Below are 19,773 nucleotides of genomic sequence, written 5' to 3' on the forward strand. Positions count from 1 at the left end.
AACACACACATTACCTTTAAATAGGACCGCTAGTATTCAGTTACATAGGGACTGTCCACTGACTTTAAACAGCATCTTTTTGCTGTGTGTTTTTTTTTTAAACTTGTTTCTATGAGCTTTGTAATTTTAATGGTACTCATTGGACTCTATGCAATGATGAATTTACTTAAAATTAAAAAAATCCTTTCTCAACATTTTAGTCAATTGGCTTTGCCTTTATGAACTTAAGTTTCAAATTTCCTAAGCCTTGGTTTTGTCAACTCCATAATAAAGATAATAAAATCCCAAATACCAGAAAGCAGGATGTTTCAAACCACAGAAATACAGGTAAAAGTTATATTTGTAAAACTATTCCTGTTTTAAACTTACAGCTTTGACCCCATGCTGCTTACGCTGGAGAAGTATAGAAACTAGATAAACCTCCTGCAGCAGCAAGAGTAATCTGAAGAGCACAGAAGACAGATAACTGACAGTAAGAAGCAAGCTATTTGCTATGTATGGTGACAAAGGTATATGAAGCTGCCAAATCCTTAAATTGTGTACAAAAGATGTAATCCACATGCATCTGAATAGATCTGTCCAATTTTAAAGCCCTTGAGGTTAATAAAATGCACTCACTTCAATCATTTTAAAGATTGCACATTGAATTAGGCAGTAAATTAAGTAATTGGCCAAAATGTGTTTTGTAGTATGCATTCCGATACTGGGGCTTGAACTCAGGGGCTGGGCACTGTGGTTTACCTTGTTTTGCTCAAGGCTGGCACTCTACCACTTGAACTAAAGCTCAACTTGCAGTGTTTTGGTGGTTAATTGGAGATGAGTCTCACAGACTCTCTCTACTCAGACCAGAATTAGACTATAATCCTCAATTCTCAGACTCCTGAGTAGCTAGGATTACAGATGCAAGCCACTAGGTTCCTGACCTTTCAATGGATAATAGATAACATAGTGAAAATCGAGCTGCAATGTAGCTCAGTGGCACAATGCTTGCTCAGCATGCACAAGGCCTCGAGGTCAATTCCCAGCACTGAAAAAACAAAGATACAACAATCCAAAAGGCAAGGTATAGTGTGTCGAGTTTCTTAATTCAGGATTTCAAAACTTAACTGTTTAATATTGTCCATAATTATCTATACATGGAAAGTTGTAGTGAAAATTTTATTTTAGCCAGTTTCTGCATATGGACCAAAGTCACATACATTATTTTCTTTACTCATAATTTATATATATGCTTTGCTTTATTTATGAGTTACTCAGTTTAGTTGAATATTACATTTTCAACATAGTTCAGTTTTTCCCTGCATGTACCAAAATAGTAACTAAGGAAAAAGTGAATGAATATAAATGTCTAATTTCTGTTTAAATATGTGCTGCAGTATGCACTATTATTTTGATAAAAAGAAATGACTATCAGTTAGAAGAAATACAGTAGTAACTCCAGAACAAGAAGCAATATACCAATAATTAAAGAAACAAGCCTCAGTAATACAGATGTCTATTTTATTAAAAAAGTTACAAACAGGTGGACTGCAGGGTCGTCTTACAAAATGACAAGAATGAAATCTATTGGAAAAATTTAACTTTTACAAATCTTTATAGGTAATTGTTCAATATTTGTACTTGTTATTTGAGATTTTTACCTTTCACGAATAAGGTTACAGTACATTAGATCCATGATTTTATATGCAGAGCCCTACTGCAGTGATTTGAACAACTCCTAAACAGATGCCAGAGTAAAGACAAGACATATATTGCATTTAATATTAATTTATTATCCTAATAAGTAACATGCAATCTATCGAGGAAGCTAAAATAACTTTTGGTCCCTTTTCTTAAAATGTGCTGGAGAAACCACCTTTAAAATCACTTTCCCCTGATTCCTGTAATCCTAAATGAATCCAAGATAAATTTGCTGCTGAAGTCAATGATGATGAACACTATAATAAAAAAGAAGGAAGGAAAAGAGAGGGGAGGGGAGGGGAGGGGAGGAAAAGGAAGGGAAGGGGAGGGGAGGGAAGGGAGAGGAGGAACAATATCTATAGGAAAGAAACACTGTAAAAAGCAATACTTTGCAGAAAATTTAAGTCATCATGAGTTATCTGATTCCTTTAGAATGTTACAAAGCTAGTAAAAATGAAGCATGACCACTTAACTAATCTATTTTGAAATGAGTGTTTTTTTTAAAGTCTGGTATTTAAGTGCAAACTTAAATTCAGGATTCACTTCAAACAGCTTATAAAAAAGGAACAATATTTCAATTGTCTGTATCCTTACAAGCTCACCATAAAATTTCAAATTAAGAACAAGAGTTTCTTTTGAGGGAATTTGATCAGGAATCAAATGCAACACGATTTAAAAAAAGGAAATCAAAGTTCAATTCAATTCTACTCAATAATTAATGGCCATATAGACCAATAAATCACATGAATGTAGATATCACTTTATTTGAACATCACACACAATATAAATTTTAAATTGCCACACCCTTCCATAAACCATCACTGCATATATTAGAGCTTTCCTTGACAAAGTTACTGAGCTATTATTATAGATCAAAAGTAGAGTTTTGGTTTTCTTATTTTGCTTTATTTAGAAGCATGTTCAAATGACTAAAGCTGGGCTCCTAAAAATCGAGAACTTTGGTGCAGTAGGTGAGCTGCAGTTACGAACTTCTGCAAATTAAAAGCACACAAATAAAAAACCAAATCAAAACTCGACAACGAAATACTGTCAAACTTACACATGTGAAAAATCACTGCTAGAAAAAGCGCTCGTTGTCATATGAAAATTCAACCAAAAGATTACTCTTTGTAAGTTTTCTTTCTGTTTTTCTCTGTGTGTTACTGGTAAAATGTTCAAGTATTCAGACAAAATGTGCTGATTAGGTAAACAACATGGAAGGCAATGGCTAGTAGAAAGCACATTTGCAAATAAAAAATAAAAAAAAAATAGCCCAGAGAATTGGTGCTATTCTCCTTCCCGTTACACAGATTTTTGTCTCTAACTACGAACATGCTTCTTGAGAAATAACTAAAAAGCAATTGTGATAGTGCAAGAAAACATGAACAGATATTGCTTTAAACTATTATTCAAAAAGACAAATCTTAAGGACTAGAAAGTGTATATGATTTTATTTGAATTCAATTTTACATGTGCAGAAGTCTACTAGATGTCAATGACAAGCCTGACAGGCAAAGCTGAGCTATCTCTGTTTAGGTATACAATTAATTTACCATGGATACAATATCCCTTTTCAAAGGCCTTGCTAAGTAGGTCATAACTAAAATTAGAACTTCACAGAAAGGAAAATGTTACTGCTGCGATTCAATGCTGTAAATGAGATTAACACATGTGAAAACCTAATGGAACCAAATGCTTAACTTCTTCAACTAGATGTGCTACAGTCAATTTCTGATAAGCAGGTGTCACCTTCAGAAAATGTTAATTATAAAAATACATCACAAACTGCACTTGAAGAAAAGGGATATTCCATCCAAACAGGTAAAATATGATCTTTAGTTTCTTTTTACAACACTGCCACACGTAAACAAAGTCTCAAAGTATTAACCAACCATTGAAAGGAGAAAGATTTTACAAATAGGATGAAGCTCTGGTACGAGGTAATATACAGAAGTAACCATTTGTTTAAGGCTCATTTTTTTTCTCCATTACAACTTTCTTTTAAAAGGCATTGAGTAGGTAATACTGAGTTTGAGTATTTAATAAATACAAGTTGAGAAATTGATTAAAGAAATCAATTAAAATATTAAAAATTAACCCTTGCATATTAGCCATTAAGAAGAACTTAAAAAGCTATAAAAGGACTGATTTGATAAAGAACAGATTTTAAACGTATGGTAAACGTGCGAATAAGCATTACTGTTGAAGGTCATTGGATCTTGAAGGCCAAAGACCTTATGCACTTAATTAGATGTATGGCAACATGCTGTAATAGAGACAGGTTTACCAAGGCTCAGTTCTGCAACCCAGGTTGTAAAGTTCTCCAAAGCAGCATCTGTGCAAATTTCCACTGAGTTTTATCTGCAATGAAAATGAAATGTCATCAAAATATAGGAATGCACATTATAACCTTACGAAGGAACACTAATAACAAATCTCGATAAACCTAATCGATTACAAAAATTGTGGCTTGTCAGGTGGAATTTCACTTTGCTCTCAGTCAATACAAGGAATAAAGTAACATTCTGAGGCCCCAAAGTCTTCACATTTTTCTTTTCTTTTCTTTTCTTTTTCTTGTGGTGGTCCTGGGGCTTGAACTTAGGGCCTAGACATTATCAAGGGTAACACAGAGATAACACCTTTGTAAAATTAATATGCACCAAAAAAGAAGCAGCAAAGTAGCAATGCACTGTCTGAATGTGTCAGTACCCAGTTAATTTGTATAAGCTTATCACACTATATACTTATACACATGCAATATTTAAAGCATTCTGGCTTGCTTTATGATTTGGTTTCAATAATCTTACAATATAAAAGTGTCAAGTGATACTTGTACTTTGAACTTTATCTCTTGGTATTTTAACTGGAAATGACATTAGAATGATATGTTCCTAAATTTTATGAGCGAACTTGAAAGTAGATCATTTTTTCCCCCGAAGTTAATTCTGTGGAAATTCTATATGATTCAATCAGTCTAAAGGTGAATTGGTATTAGATGCCCTTGTTTGGGCTAGATGCTAGGAGAGAGCAGGAGTTCACATTGTCCCAATCATAGGAACGTTTCCTGTCATAGCTATTTCTCAGTCTCTGATCATAAAATTTGTGCCCGCCCATTTACACAGGCAGGGGAATCTAACATTCAAGCACCATGTTCTATGGCCGTGCTGAATCATCACCACCTAACTACTAGAAGAATGGAATTACATTTGTTTTTTGAACCTGGAAGATATAAAATTAAAAGTTATTGTAAAGCCAGAAACACACATAAAACCCCATCATGAAAGAATGCCAAGTGAAACCAATATAAGATCACTAAAGGTCCTAGTAATGTTTATAAATGAATGATTTTAATTTCATTTGACAGCTACCCTTCTATTAGTGATCAAAGAGCCAGAGAATACATTATTAATAGCCATATCACAAGCACAACTACTTTTTTTTTGCCAGTCGCAGGGCTTGAACTCAGGGCCTGAGCACTGTCGTTGGGCTTTCTCAAGGAATTGAACCCAGGTCTTCATGCATGCTAGGCAAGCACTATACTACTAGGCCAAACTCCTGGCCTAAAATCCTTTTTTTTGGGCCAGTCCCAGGCCTTGACCTCAAGGCCTGAGCGGTGTCTTGGGCTTTCTCAAGGCTAGAGCTCTACTACTTGAGCCATAGCTCCACTTCTGGCTTTTTCTATGTATGTGGTACCAAGGATTCAAACCCTAGTCTTCGTGCATGGTAGGCAAGCACTCTACCACTAGGCCAAACTCTTGGCCCACAACTACTTTTGTAAAAAATGCTGTCCCACCCCCAACCTTAAATTCTGTCACCTAAACGCATTAGGATTTTTTGGTAAAACTTCCTCTTTAGAAACTATCACAGAAACATTCTATCCACTGAAATCAAAACATACAGACAAATCCTGAGTCACACAATAATAACAATCATACTTTTTAAACAAAATGTTAATAGTGGTCACCTTTCAAGAGTAATAAATAATAATTCTCGGCAGCACTAAATCCTGAAGCAAATTCTTGTGTTAAGTCAAAAGGACAATGTCTCTTAAGATTAGAGTTTCACAGGATGGAGAACTTAAATGTTCTTGCTCTACAGTGACAGTACAATTTTCAATGTATTAACATTCTCATTCATTAAAAAAATCCCAGAAGCTTTAAAGGCAGCTACTCAAATTAGTACTTTTTAACTCACAGATATCACATTCAAACACTCTTTAAAGGTCTATCTTGCTACTTGGAAGATAGAATAGTTATCTCTGTCTTTGTCTTTTAAAGACACCCTATAAATCTTTTTTTTCCAGTCCTGAGGCTTGAACTTAGGGACTAGGCACTGTCTTTGGGCTTTCTCAAGGCTAGTGCTCTTCCACTTGAGCCTCAGCACCATTTCTGGCCTTTTCTGTGTATGACACCCTACAAATCTTAACTGTGGATGCTTCTCACTTTTTTATAGTTTTAATAGAAAATTATGAGTACAAAATTAAATCAAACAAATAATAGTCCAAACCTCCTCTCAGTAAATCATGGAACAGAGTCCCTAGAGTGGAATAAATTGGTACAGAAGTGAAATAACAAAGATCATTATTTATGTAGACTAACAAAAAAGATTCTTGATTCAAGACTAACACATCATTTCACGAGGCAGAAGAATATATGAGATATTAACAAACACTCCTGAAATGCTTAGCAGTTGGTGAATGTCTTTTTAGCTTAACTGGATTTATCATTTCGAAACACAATGGTGTTGATTAGTATTATTTTTCTTGATAGTGTATTTATATGTGCACTCAGTCACCCTTTTGGTTTTACACATATATTGGAGAATTTAACTAAAGAAATTTTAACAAATTAATTTCCCCATGCGTTTTTATATAGTGTTGTCATATTCAAGCTAACTATTAGCTGTATTAGTAAAACACAGGCATGTTGTTATATGATAGAATTATGTGTATTTTTTAAATACTTTACTTCATTTCTTTTTCTTGACTTGCATGACAATCAAGAAGCTTTGTGGGGGTGGGAGAGAAAGACTATGTCATTTAAAGTGCTCACTCTTATCAGAAAGCAAAAACAGAAAGCAAAAGCTAACCCTGCATTACAAATGCCTTGCATGAAAGTGGAACTACACTTGAAGGGAAACACATATATTATTTGTACATGGTAAACCCATAATCGAAGGGTAGGGATTAGCTATTTTTCTTAAGTCCTAGGGCCTAAAATCTCCAAAAGTTGAAAATAAACTCAATGAATTCAATTCTGGTATCTCAAACTGTGTGACAGATTTCTGTAATGATAAACAGCGGTGTGAATTCAACAATCCAATTCAAGTGGCCAACTTTGAATCAGGCTAGGTAGGGCTTTGTTCTCCTTAACTCTAAACTGCACTTTTCCAGTGTAATATTTACAATACTGTGACTAATCAAAGGAATTTGGAAGTCCAGTCTTAGTTAGCTACGTTTTTCCAACAACTGACAGGACTTCAACTTTTTTAGTTACATATCTACTTAATTGTGGAATTCCACTGAGAATTCAATTCTCCTACTAGGAGAATTGTTCCTTGTAGCATAGTTAGAGTGCTTCCTCAGTAGCAATTCTCCAAATACTTGATGTGATTTTTTGCTAATTTTACTGATGGTTCACTTTAATCCAGAGGTAATGAAGTAAAACTAAATAGCTCATATGCATTTCAATCTGCAATAAAAGCCTAATCTTGAGGTTAGAAGGAAGTAATTAAAGAGGGAACAGATAGTCATTCAATCACTGGATAACTCCATACTCAGAGCAGGTCTAACTAGTCACTCATGCATTACCAATAGTCTCAAACTGGAAAGCTGGGGGGTGTGGGTGGCTGTCAGTGAAGATCTGGGAGAATTAGGGTTGACAGAGGACAAAATCTGCTCTGCTCATCCCTATGCTCAGGTCCACAGTCCCTTTTCATGGTACACATGCTCCCCTCCCCATTCAACTATTTGCTTTACTTTTACTCTCATGAATTCGCTGACAGATGAACATTTTAAATAAGCATTTTCCCCACTCAAAATCTATGTGCACAGCCGGGTGCCAGGGGCTTCCATCTGTAATCCTAGCTGCTCAAGAAGCTGAGCTCTGAGGATGAAGGTTCAAAGCCAGCCCAATCAGAAAAAAATCTATGAGATTCTTATCCCCAATTAACCAGCAATAAGCCAGAAATGGAGCTATGGCTTGACTGTCAGAATGTTAGCCTTCATTGAAAAATCTAAAGGTAGTTCTCAAGCCTTAAGTTCAAGTACCAAAAAGTGTCACATAAATAGGGCAGGAGGAAAAAAGGCAACATCTAACAAAACTGTAACTTCTGTAAAAAAGAATTCTGCCCTAGTGCTCTACTGATATGATTAATATTTAACTCAGATACCAAAACAAAGTACACATTGTGATTTCACCTTTAGGGTTTTTCCTTCCCATTTGTGGACCTTCCAGAATGTCATATTCAATTTAAAAAACTGGAAAAAATACCAGTAACTTCTGAGTATATATTTTATTTTCTTAAAAACTTTAAAATGGGGCTGGGAGTTTGGCCTAGTGGTTGAGTGCTTGCCTAGCATGCACGAAGACCCAGGTTCAATTCCTCAGTACCACATACATAGAAAAAAAGCCGGAAGTGGTGCTGAACCTCAAGTGGTAGAGGTTTAGCCTTGAGAAAGTCCAAGGACAGTGCTCAGGCCCTGAGCTCAAGCCCAGGACTGGCAAAAAAACAAACAAACAAACAAAAAAAAACCAAAAAACTTTAAAATGTTAGTCAATTCCACTGTGTTTAGAAACAGTAAGTCCAGCTATATTAAAATGACATTCATAATAGTTCAGCTTTTCAGTAGCCTTTGTTAACATCCTGGGCATTCTACTGCCATGTGAAATTATGTGTTAATCTAGAATCAAGAATCTCTCCTTTTCTTCAAGCTGACATATATAATGAACTGAAGCTGACATAAATAATGATCTTTGTTCTTTTCAGTTTGCTTCCTGGTGCTTGGTACTCTTACTCTTTACTCTTTAGTTGGAAGAACCCACTCTGGAATACATGGATTAAAAGTTTGCAAGCAACCTTCAAAATGCCCTGAAGAATACATTCTCCCCTCCCCTACTTTCCTTTACTGCTTTCACCAATACTGTACTAATAAATAGAAATTTTAAATTACCTTTTAAAAATTCTATTTGCCAGCTGGGTACTAGCTATAATCCTAGCTACTCAAGAGGCAGAGATCTCTAGATTGTGGTTCAAAGTCAGCCAGGGCAGGAAACTCTGTGAGACTTTCCACAGAAGTGGAGCTGTGGGTCAAGTAGTAGGGTGGTAGCCTTGAGCAAAATAGCTAAGGTACAGTGCCCAGGTCCTGAGTCCAAGCCCAGGGCCAGCACACACAAGCACATACAAGCACACACGCACACACACACACAAATTATACGTGCTAACAGTATATACAACACTTATCATATCACATTTATGGGATAATTTTATTGCTTTTTCCCTTTCCTTTCAGTAAATCAATGGTATATTTTTGGACATTGTTATGACTCTTTTCTGAATTTATTCTGTTCACAAATAAGTCTGATCTTGCATCTCCTCAAACCCTAGCCATTCTGCTTCTCAGATCCTTAGTGGTTCCTAACAAGGGTGATTCCACCCCTACCCCGACCCCAGAGAACAATGAGCAGTTTCTAGAGATAATCTTGCTTGTCACAACTTGAGTGGGAGCAAGGAGAATACTATCTATATCAAACAGATACAAGCCAAAGATACTGGTCAACACCTGACAAGGTACAGGAGAGCACCAAACAACCAAGAACACAGAATACCGAGGAACTCTGCTGTCTTTTTCTTCTGAATCCCTACAGAAAGGGAATTGACTTCTTTTATTATATGAAATTCAGAAATAGGCAAAAAACCAAAACCCTATAATGGAGAGCAAGAACCCTGGTCTGAGTTTAAGCCCCAGAACCAGCACACAGAAAAAAGGAAAAAAAGAAAAAAGAAATCAAAATGAAGCCTGTGTATAAAGAATCTAACCATGCTTCCCAATTTCCACTAAAATGACTCCCAACTGAAGGGTAAAAGGGGAGGAAACATTCCTGGGAGCCATACAGCTAAGCAGATATTAGGCAACAAGCTGGTGACCCCTATTAAAGGATGTTAAGAAAAAAAGTGAAGTATCAGGAGAGCCTCTTATAGAATTAGTAAATTTTCCCTTTCAAATCACTACTTACAAAGGTCAACAATCACCATCATTCTGTCTTCTATACTGTTGTTTGTAACCAACACAAGGTCTTTTTCCAAACATGAGGGATGAACATTTCTCAAAATAAGGTTACTTGGGAAAGTATGACCTTAATCTAGACCAGAGATTGACAGACTTCACAGCTTCATGACTCACAATCTACAGGATTCAATATCCGTCACCTATTTTTTAGATTAAGTGTAAACAAGGGCAAACCCAGTTTCCCATCCTCAAATTAGATCTTAATGCATAGCAGTTCAATCCCACTTGATGTCAGAAGGAAAAGAAAAACGCTGCAATAACAGCTATATTGTTCTAAAAAGCCTCATTTTCATGGCGATCCCTTTAATATCTTCAGAAATTCAGATGATTATATATCTTTTACTTCATATTCTGCTTATAGGAATATGCATGTATGTATGCATGCATGTATGTATGTGGGTCATGAGGCTTGAACTCAGCCCGAGTGCTGTTCCTGAGTTCTTCAGCTCAAGGCTACCACCCTACCCTAGGGCTAGGCATTGTCCCAGACTCTTCAGCCCAAGGCTACCACCCTACCCTTGAGCCAAGCTCCACTTCCATTTTCTAGAGGTTAATTGAAGATAAGGTCCTTTTATGCCTGGGCTGGCTTTGAACCTTGAGCCTCGGATCTCAGCCTCCTGAGCAGCTAGGCTTACAGGCATGAGACACTGTGCCTGCCTGGAGATTTTTCTTTGAATTCTATGTAGGCATCCTTATAAGTAAACAGAACTTAAAAAATCAAATCATAAAAAGTTGTGAAATGAAATAAACTCATAGTATTGTCATTTGGGCTAAAAGTTGCTCCTCTGTATGTATGAGACTAACCATGCATTATCTCCTATAGTTATCTACATTTGGTGGAGAAGACTTAGAGTATTTTGGATTATTTGCTTAATTTAATTTTTTTAAGGTGATAAAACTAAAAATATACAGATTCATGGCAGAGAAATAAAGCACAATGGTAAAGATGCAATTACTACACAAACTTGTTTAAGCTTGTAGCTGACAATTTCGTAAGAGATTATGGAGGTGGCATGTTTAAGTCACCTATATATATGTCTGTCCCTTCTTCAGACAAACATACTGTAAGGGAAACACTACCAATGAAACATAAGCTACAAAAAAGAAGAAGAAGGAGGAGGAAGAGGAGGAGGAAGAGGAGGAGGAGGAACTACATAAGCTTGGCTACATTCTCAACAGTGACTTTATAAGGTACCAGATGCAGCTGTAAGAAAACAAGATGAGTTTTCATCATATGCTGCTATGCTAAAGGCTGATGAGTGAAAGCATTTTGAATAGAGCAGTGTTGTCATCCTTCATTTTCAAAGATGACACTACCTGACAGGAGACCTTGTCTGAAAAGATAAATTAGGGACTGTTTGTCCTTTCTCCAGGGAGCACATATGAAGCCAGACCTTTGATTAGGGATTATCTCAGCAATCTGAAATTCCTGTTGCCATTTGCAACAACAGCTTCCTAGACTGGAGGTCAGCCTTGGCTTAGAAAGATCAATTTCAGCCCCGATATTGTCACATTAGTGTGGCATATGCTGTGGTTTCTCAGTCTTCCATGATATTGGTTGTTTTATCTTATGATCTGAGTGTAACTGCCTCAGTGAGAGTATTTACTCAATTACAATCAAGCCCAAAAGATTATAATATGAATAAATGTATCTCATTTTAAATACTCAGCAAGTTTTACATCACCTTGCTTTTTCATAGACATCTTCCATTGAAAAATTGAAGTTACCACTGAATTCAATGAAAGGTTTGAAAAATCTGAGGATCACAGTTCAAAGGCAGCAGCAGGAAGAAAGTGAATAAGATCCTTATCTGTAGTTAATCACCAAAAAGCCCTAAGGAGAGTTGTGGCTCACGTGGTAGAGCAGTAGCCCCAAGCAAAACATCAGTGCCCCAGGCGCTGAGTTCAAGCCCCAAGGCAGGCAGAAAAGAAAAAAAAACTTTCGTGTGCCTGGGCTGGTTCCTTCTAGTATTTCACAGATGATTTAAGCAGATTCTTATTTGGGCCATAAATTCATAATGAAGTCAAGGTACACTAATGGCTTTATAATTTGTTATTACCAGGGATTACTTCAGTCTCTCAAGCACAATGTCCAGATGAAGTTGATTAAATAATCATCCTGTTAAATCAAGCACTTGGGTGATTAGTCAATTGCTCTTTTCAATTGTAGCAACACCCTTGCTCAGGATATCAAATCAGAGAAGGATACAAAGTATCATAAAGTTCGATACCTTCTGAATTTACTTTCAACTGCCCTACTGGGCACATTTTCCATACTATGATTTAGAAAAACACAAGAAAGGCATATTATGCTTTCAGTATCCCCAAAACATGTTTTCAATAAAGAAGAGAAGGAAGAATAAGTCCTTTTGAAAATACCTAAATCATGGTAATGAGTATACAATCTCTTACCTCTTTTTGGCTTATCTGCACTGTTCTTTTTTTTTTCATTTGCACTGAATGTTAATGATGCATGCTAAAGAAAATGTTATTTTAAATATAAAGACATTTAAGATAGCATTTTATGTATTAGGATTAACCAGATTTTTGTTATGTTAAAAACTGACCATCACCTCTGGCTCATGCATTTCCACAAACAACTAACCTGCTCGGTATGGCCATGATTGAGGTTATGTTTTCTTGTTTTACTGGACAACACAAGTTGTACAACACTGATCTTGCTTCTCAGGCAGGGAGGAATAGTTCATTTGTCTGACGATCTCAGCAAAAAGTTCATCCACCATTGATTTACTTTTTGCCGATGTTTCCATGAAAGGACAGCCCCATTCTTGAGCCAGAGCTCTGCCTTCTGAAGACATAACCTCTCTCTCTGGTTCCAGATCCACTTTGTTTCCTACTAGGATTAGTGGGACTTTTTCATATCTCTTCACTCTGACAATCTGATCTCTCATTGGCTTGATATCCTATTCAAACAATCACAAAGAAAAAGAAAAAAAATTATGTTTGCATAACTATAGCAGTTTTGAAATATCATCAAAAGGCCAAAAGGCATACCTCACTGATTATACAAAGCTAAATCCAAAATAACACTACTCACCAAAAATATTTTTTAAAAAACATTTTTCTTTCCCTTAAGTAGGAATTAAGAGAAAAGTTCAAAGCTTCTGTCTTCTAACTTTATGTCAGAAATACAAAATGCATATTGAACACTAACCTTCAAATTTCTGAAACGGAGTCTGAACTGATTTTAAAAAATCGAGTTCCAAAATATCATTACCATTTGTATATAAGGATGTTTGGTCCTTTCCTTAAACCTGCCTGTATCTGTCATCATCTCCTGTGACACCTGTTAGTGAGCACGATTGCAGCATCTATACATTCCTAGTCAGTTAGCAAGAGGGCTTGAGAGAAAGTGTTTTATGTAGGAAGAGAAAATAATTTGCAATACGGCCTGCTTTAAAAATAAATGCATGCAAACATTTCATTTTGAATAGAATATTATGTCCTTAGTCTAGTAAAATCAAACACAAATAAATTAGAAACTCTTAACAGAACTCACCTTCAAGGAAGAGCAATGCGAGGGGGGAGGGGAGATCTTGGTGTGAAGTCACATATTTATTTGACTAAGTTTGCTTTTTCCAACCAATTCCCCCCACCAGGTATTCAGGAAAATAATTAAAATTAATTACAGAAGTTAAGAAACTTAACTCTTCAGTAGCATCAATTCGGGGATGGGAAAAGTATCAGTACATGACAACATTATAGATCTAATAGTAGCTTTATAATATTTTTAATGATTTTTATGATTAAAAAGATTGTATAATTAAAAATATGCGTTGAATTTGACTTGTTAAAGTTAACAGCATATTCGGAAACATGCCAAAGGAAAAATAAGCAATCATAAAAATTCATAAAAAATACACAGTAACTTGATATTTGCAACCATTTGTTTTGGCCCTTATCAATTTAGTTTTCTCAGTTAAGCTGTTTTTTTTCTGTTGTCCTTCTAGAAACAGAACTTCTGCTGAGAATCTAAACTTTGAGCATTTGAATTGAAATCTTGACTGAATTAGGGGCACAGTTTTATACTTCCTATTTACGTGTCCATGAGAAGTGGATAAATGGAAGCAACGTTCAGAAGACTCCCACCCTTAATAATGTGCTAGTAGAATAACAATCCTCCGAGGATCCTTTAGAAAGAAAACACCAGTCAAAAAATCACCGTTAGAAACATTTCCAAGATATGTTTTTGTCTGAAATTTAAAGCTATATAAAAAAAGCTATAGTTTGGTCTCAATAGTTTTAATTCATTCTGAACTTGAGAAATTTTTGAAGTGGACATACCAGATTCCTGGAAAAATTTACAATTGTACTTTAACACAAAATACTAAAGAAAATGAAATTAGCATCTTATACAGAGTATAAAGCACTTAGGTTTTGAAAGTAAGCAACACTAAGTGCATACCTTTAAATGTAGGAAAAAAATGTCCATTTCCTAAATCAATGGAGGCCAATATAATGGGTCAATATGAGGTTATTTATTTTCAAGGAATAAATAGCAACATTTATTGCATCTCTTAAAATAACATTAAATCTTATATTTCTCAGTGAAGGACAGAACCGAGTTTCCTAAGAAACTGGACTAAGTCCAGTTTGGCTACCCTGCAGGGGTAGGAAACCTGCACTTGTTCAGATTCACATATTTTCTATAAATATAAGCCACGATACTCTTATAGTACCATATACTAATCGGATCGAACGGCAGAAAAGGTGTCTTTATTTTTGTTAGTTATTCATCTTAGGTAGTAGCCAGTGAGTAAAGTTCCCGTACTTGGGGAAAAAAATGCCTAGAAGGCTGGTCTTGAGTTCTTCATCTTCCACTAAGATTTATGATTCTAGCTGAGAAACTTCGAAGTGAGCAGAGAGATGGGGAAGGAAAACAGACCCAGAGTGGTCTTATCTATCCAACAGATAATGGGCTCCAAATAATTTTCCTTTGAAAGTGGTCTATTTACCCCGAGATTATGGGTTAAATGTTGTTTTGTCCCGCAAGTTAATCAATACTTTTTGAATTGAACAGACAACTTCAGAAGGTTATATTCCCGACTAAAATACAGTCAGACTGACTTACTTCATTTTTCACTTCTCCTTAAAAGAAAAAAAAAAACCATAACCTTTAAGATATTTGTTGACGCTTGTTACTTCAGTACTCTCTATAGAAACAACCCAATAGTTTTCCATGGCAGGACTAACCTCAAAAATGTGCTCTGTGTAACTTTGAAAAAGCAAAACACAATCTTGAACACACGCAGCGGACAAATGAGAAGTACATGGAATATTAGCGCGCGCACACAGACACAGACACAGACACACACACACACACACCCCTTGTAAGAAATTAACAAGAGTTGGTTACCTGAAAAGACTGTTGATTCACCAGACTATAAACCAGGATGAAGCCTTGGCCGTTTTTGATGTAGAGATCTCTCATAGAGGCAAACTGCTCGGTTCCTGCGGTGTCCAGAATTTCCAGCACGGACGGGGAAGAGTCCACTTCGATCTCTTTGCGGTAGAAATCTTCAATGGTCGGGTCATATTTCTCAATGAAAGTCCCAGTGACAAACTGCACCGTAAGGGCAGATTTGCCAACCCCTCCGCTTCCTAACACCACTACCTTGTACTCCCTCATGAGTCTCACGTTCACCAACTGCTAGCAGATCGGGGGGGAAAAAAAGGAGCACCCCGCTAGCTGCGGTGCGACTAGGCGAGGCGGAAGGTGGGCGGAAATCTGCGAACTGGGGAGGAGTGCAGAGCCGCGAGGCCCAGCCAGCCAGCCAGCCAGCAGCGAGCAGCGAGCCAGCCCCGAGCAGCGGAGAAGAGGAAGTTGCGGGAGGGGGAGGGGAGAAAGCCAAGTGTCGGGTGGGTGGGGATGGGATGGTAATGCCCTTCCTATAGGAACTGAAGCCCAGGCAGGGGGCGTGGGGAGGAGGGCGAGCCCTGAAGACGATTGAGGGAGGGGTGGGGACACCAGACACGCAGCGTGCCCCCAGGAGGGACGGGATGGGGGAGGGAGGTTTAAGGAGGTGGCTGGAACTTGGGGCCAGGGGGCCCAGGGTGTACTGATCCCAAGGCCACTGGCTGTTCGGCACCGTCCCCCGCCCTTTCACACAAAGGGGCCCAGGGACCCCGCTTCGTGAAAGCGAGCAAGAGCGCCGCCCAGCCTGCCCAGGCCTGCAGGCTCAGCTGCAGTCAGTCTCCCGGGTGGGTCTGTGTGATCCCCGGTTCCTGAGGGGTGTCGATCGGCCTGTATAGGGATAGAGAAGGCGGGCTGTGGAGGAGAGAGGCGCATATTAGTTGCCTGACCCCACCATTACCACCACCACCACCACCACCACCACCACGATCAGGCGCCTTTGCCTGCCAACCTCAACTGCCACTCAAGCTGGGCTACCATCGCCACCACTGCTTACCCTGCTGTCTGCACCCGCCCGGCTGCCCAGGAGGATCAGTCACGCCAAGGCCATGGCCACCCGATGGTTCCTGTGTCTTTTAGGGCTGCCCCAATCCGATTGTTGGCCTACAGGAAAGGGGCGGAGGTGGGGGGGGGCGTCCGGCGGCGGCGGCCGCAGGGACTCCACACTAAGCCACTTCTTTTTTTTTTCTCACCCCCCTACCCCCCCACCCTAGCATACACCCGGAAGGGTTTCCCTGACACACTGGCTGAGGTGCCCCAGTTCCCTGAGACTGGACGCGATCACTTCCGGTGGGGAAAGTCCCACCTCTTTGGGGCGAGCCGGGTGGCGCTAGGGGCCGCGCCCTGCTGAGCAAGCTTGGCGGCGCAGCTACATTTGGATCAGCAATGGGGCCTTGGGGAAGAGCCCTTCCGAGGGACACTCCACCATCTCCACTTTCCCGCCAGTGCAGCTGTGCCTCACAGTCCCAGCCCTAAACCCGCTGAAACCCCTCCTCCTCTCCATGTCCGCAAGCCGAGTCTCAGCACTTGATCTTGTCCCGCTAAGAATCAAAAAACCGGAAATATATTAACCATCCAGGATAAGAAATTGCAGGAAAAATGACACAGCTTAAGACGTTTAATCTCTTCCTTCATATTTCTTTCACAAGGGGAAGGAATGCATTCAAACTCCACAACTTCGATTTGGCTCTGGCTCTGATTTTGGACCTCAGGTATTTTACTTAACCATGCCTTCACAATTAAACATTCTATTTCATCACCAAGCACATCTGCTTCACCTTACCCCAAAGTATTTCCTTAAAAAAAAAAGTCTGAAATCTCCAAAACGAGGCTTTATGGTATTGGAGTTTATTCAGTGTTTCCGAATTTCATTCCAGCTACTACAGACCAGAAAACATAACCAATAGTCAGTGAATAGTACATTGCAAATGCTTTTCCTCTTTTTTGGTGGCAGGGTGGGGGCTGCATTCAGAGACGCTACTCTGTTCTAACCTCTCAGCCTCATTCCCAGTCATGTGAAGGAATTTCATGTAATCTTTCATTATCTTCATGGATAACTGCTTGCAGTGCTGGCTCTCTCACCTTCAAGTTTACTTTTAAAGCCCACCTTTCATAGCCATTGAAATCCAAAAGCAAATATTAACTCTAGTAGTCAACCTCTGAAGTTTCTATTTCTAGATAAAATTGTTATTCCTTACATAGCTTTAGTTCTGGTAACTTTCTATTTGTAAATTTGTTGTCACAGCCACACGGCCCCAAGGCCAAAAAAACCTTGACTATTTTAAACAATTCACTCCTATTTTTTTCTTAATCACATCTAGAAACTTGATTCAGTGACCAGCCTAAACTGCCTCCCAAGGGTCCTTGCTTGCAAACTTTTAACAGCCAAACTATGAGCAAATTAACTCATTACCTAATCCAAGTTCTCTCACTTGAAAAAACAAGGTGAATCACTGGAGTGTGCACACCAATGGCCCTTCTCAACATTCCCCCAATGCCTCTTGCAGTATACAAAACCCACTTTAGTTCACTTTCTGCTTAGCCTCAAGCTGGAGCAATCTCTCCAGTGGAGTCCCCACCTTTGGCTCCAGCTAGCCTGAATCCTGCCTGGTATCTGAGGTACTGCCCTCTGCTGGAAGGCAGACTTTCCCCATAGGTCATTCCTCTTTCCACATTTGCTGTCGCCTGATTTGGAGCTCTGCTGCTCATCTCCCTATCGGGCTGTCTCCAGACTGTCTGGTTGAACCCATAATCCTCCACCAGCCATGCTTGAAACCGAGCCTGCACATTCCTCTCTGATCCAGCTAGCATTGGTTGAGCAATCTAACAAGTCTCTGGTCTTTTACTAAGCTGTCAAAAGAGTTCTTTTTTTTTTTAAGTGCTTGTAGGCAGTGCTACTATCTCTCCATTTCTTGGAGTGAGTTCTTTGTTTTTCTACACAGTGATTACTCCTTCCCTTAGTACAGAGTCCTATCCACTTAATCTCACTAACTACATGGTGGACAAATGTCATACTCAGGCTAAAGGTCCTCTCTAAATTTTCTTAAGAAGTGTATTTACACTTGGGTGCCAGTGGTTCATACCTGTAATACTGTTTTGGGGCTCTGAGAATCAAGGTTCAAAGCCAGCCTGTGCAAGTAAATCCATGAGGGTTTCCGATTATCCATCAAACAACCAAAACTAGAGCAGTGGCCCATGTAGTAGAGCTCCAGCCTTGAGCCAAAAAGCTGGGGGACAGTACCAAGACTGTGACTCAGAGCCCTGAGAAGGGTACACACACACACACACACACACACACACACACACACACACACACACACACACACAGATGTTTGTTACAGCTATTATTTAAGAAAACAAAGACTTCGAAGTAACTTAAATTCCAATCTAATCTAATCCATTTTTTACTTACCTCCATTTTCACATATGTACCTTGAAAATTATGAATGCATTCACCCATTTCTCTCTCCACTCATCCTCTCTCTTCCTTTTACTCCCACCCTCTCAAATAAGACATGTGCAACCAATGTTTTGTAAGCAGGAACAAAATAAAGTTGTTGAACATCATTTCATCAAATAACAATCTCCCTACTATCTGGGGACAGGCCTGCCTAATTTTAACATGTCCCTCCTTCTGTCTGTCTGCTTTCCCAACCATCCCTATACTTAGTAACGTATTTCTCATACATTGTCTCATTGGGTCCCAGTTGTTTGCTAGTATTTGTGAGGAGATCTAAAGATGAATTGGAAGAGGATGGTCTGGCAGTGGAGAATGGTAAAATTCTGAAATGGAGCACAAGATAGATACATTGCAGCATGCCAGCCTTGTAGATATGTAACCTCAATTAACTGATGTCCCTGGTTTAAGCCTCTAAATACTCATGTCTGAAAGGGAAAGAAGAATTTAACTTGATAATGTCATAAGGTATTAGAGGTACGGTGCATAGCAAAGTCCTCTTGCCCATTATGCATTCTCAACACATGCTAGCTGTTTTTTAGTTTCTCTTTTAAAATTCCCGAAATTCTATATGTTTTTTTTAAATAGAGAACATGGGGATGGGGACAGATTTTTTTAAGTCCCACCATTTCCATATGGCACAAAAATAATTCAGTTACTCTTTTCAAAATGCATCATCTATTGTCATAAGATATTTTGGTATTTCCTTTCAAAATACTATTATTATATACAAATGTATCAAGATGCCATCCATTTATACATTTTTAAATTATTACAAAGTAAACAGGCTATCCACACTCTTCTACAACTTGTTTTCTTTCTTACTATATCTTGATAGTTCTTCTTCTTCAATTATTGTCAGCCTTTAGCTGTGGATTTTTCTTCAATAACCAAAACAAATGGTACTGCATTTAA

At 38.4% G+C, this 19,773-nt stretch overlaps 1 protein-coding gene across 2 annotated transcripts; it reads right to left on the minus strand.

Moving 5' to 3' along the window:
- Positions 1-1,478: 1,478 nt before the first annotated feature.
- Rap2c (RAP2C, member of RAS oncogene family) lies at positions 1,479-16,601 on the minus strand. 2 transcript variants are annotated; one of them, XM_090325820.1, is made up of 4 exons: positions 16,399-16,601; positions 15,345-16,232; positions 12,573-12,891; positions 1,479-4,041 (listed from the first exon to the last, which is right to left on the minus strand). In XM_090325820.1, the coding sequence occupies exons 2-3, from the start codon at positions 15,615-15,617 to the stop codon at positions 12,613-12,615; spliced, it is 552 nt and encodes a 183-aa protein (XP_090181946.1). In that variant the 5' UTR covers positions 15,618-16,232; positions 16,399-16,601; the 3' UTR covers positions 1,479-4,041; positions 12,573-12,612. The 2 variants fall into 2 exon arrangements, with proteins under 2 accessions (XP_090181946.1, XP_090181945.1); XM_090325819.1 differs by having other exon boundaries at positions 15,345-16,256.
- Between the last annotated feature and the right edge of the window lie 3,172 nt (positions 16,602-19,773).

Source organism: Megascapheus bottae, chromosome X, assembly GCF_031878675.1.
Source record: "Megascapheus bottae isolate mThoBot1 chromosome X, mThoBot2.hap1, whole genome shotgun sequence".
Lineage (NCBI taxonomy): Eukaryota > Metazoa > Chordata > Mammalia > Rodentia > Geomyidae > Megascapheus > Megascapheus bottae.

Bases quoted from the DNA above. Each gene is read 5' to 3' on its own strand.
- Rap2c (XM_090325820.1), bottom strand. From the start codon at position 15,617: ATGAGGGAGTACAAGGTAGTGGTGTTAGGAAGCGGAGGGGTTGGCAAA. The intron at 12,892-15,344 runs GTAACCAACTCT...TTGTTTGAATAG, and splicing joins TGAATCAACAGTCTTTTCAG to GATATCAAGCCAATGAGAGA.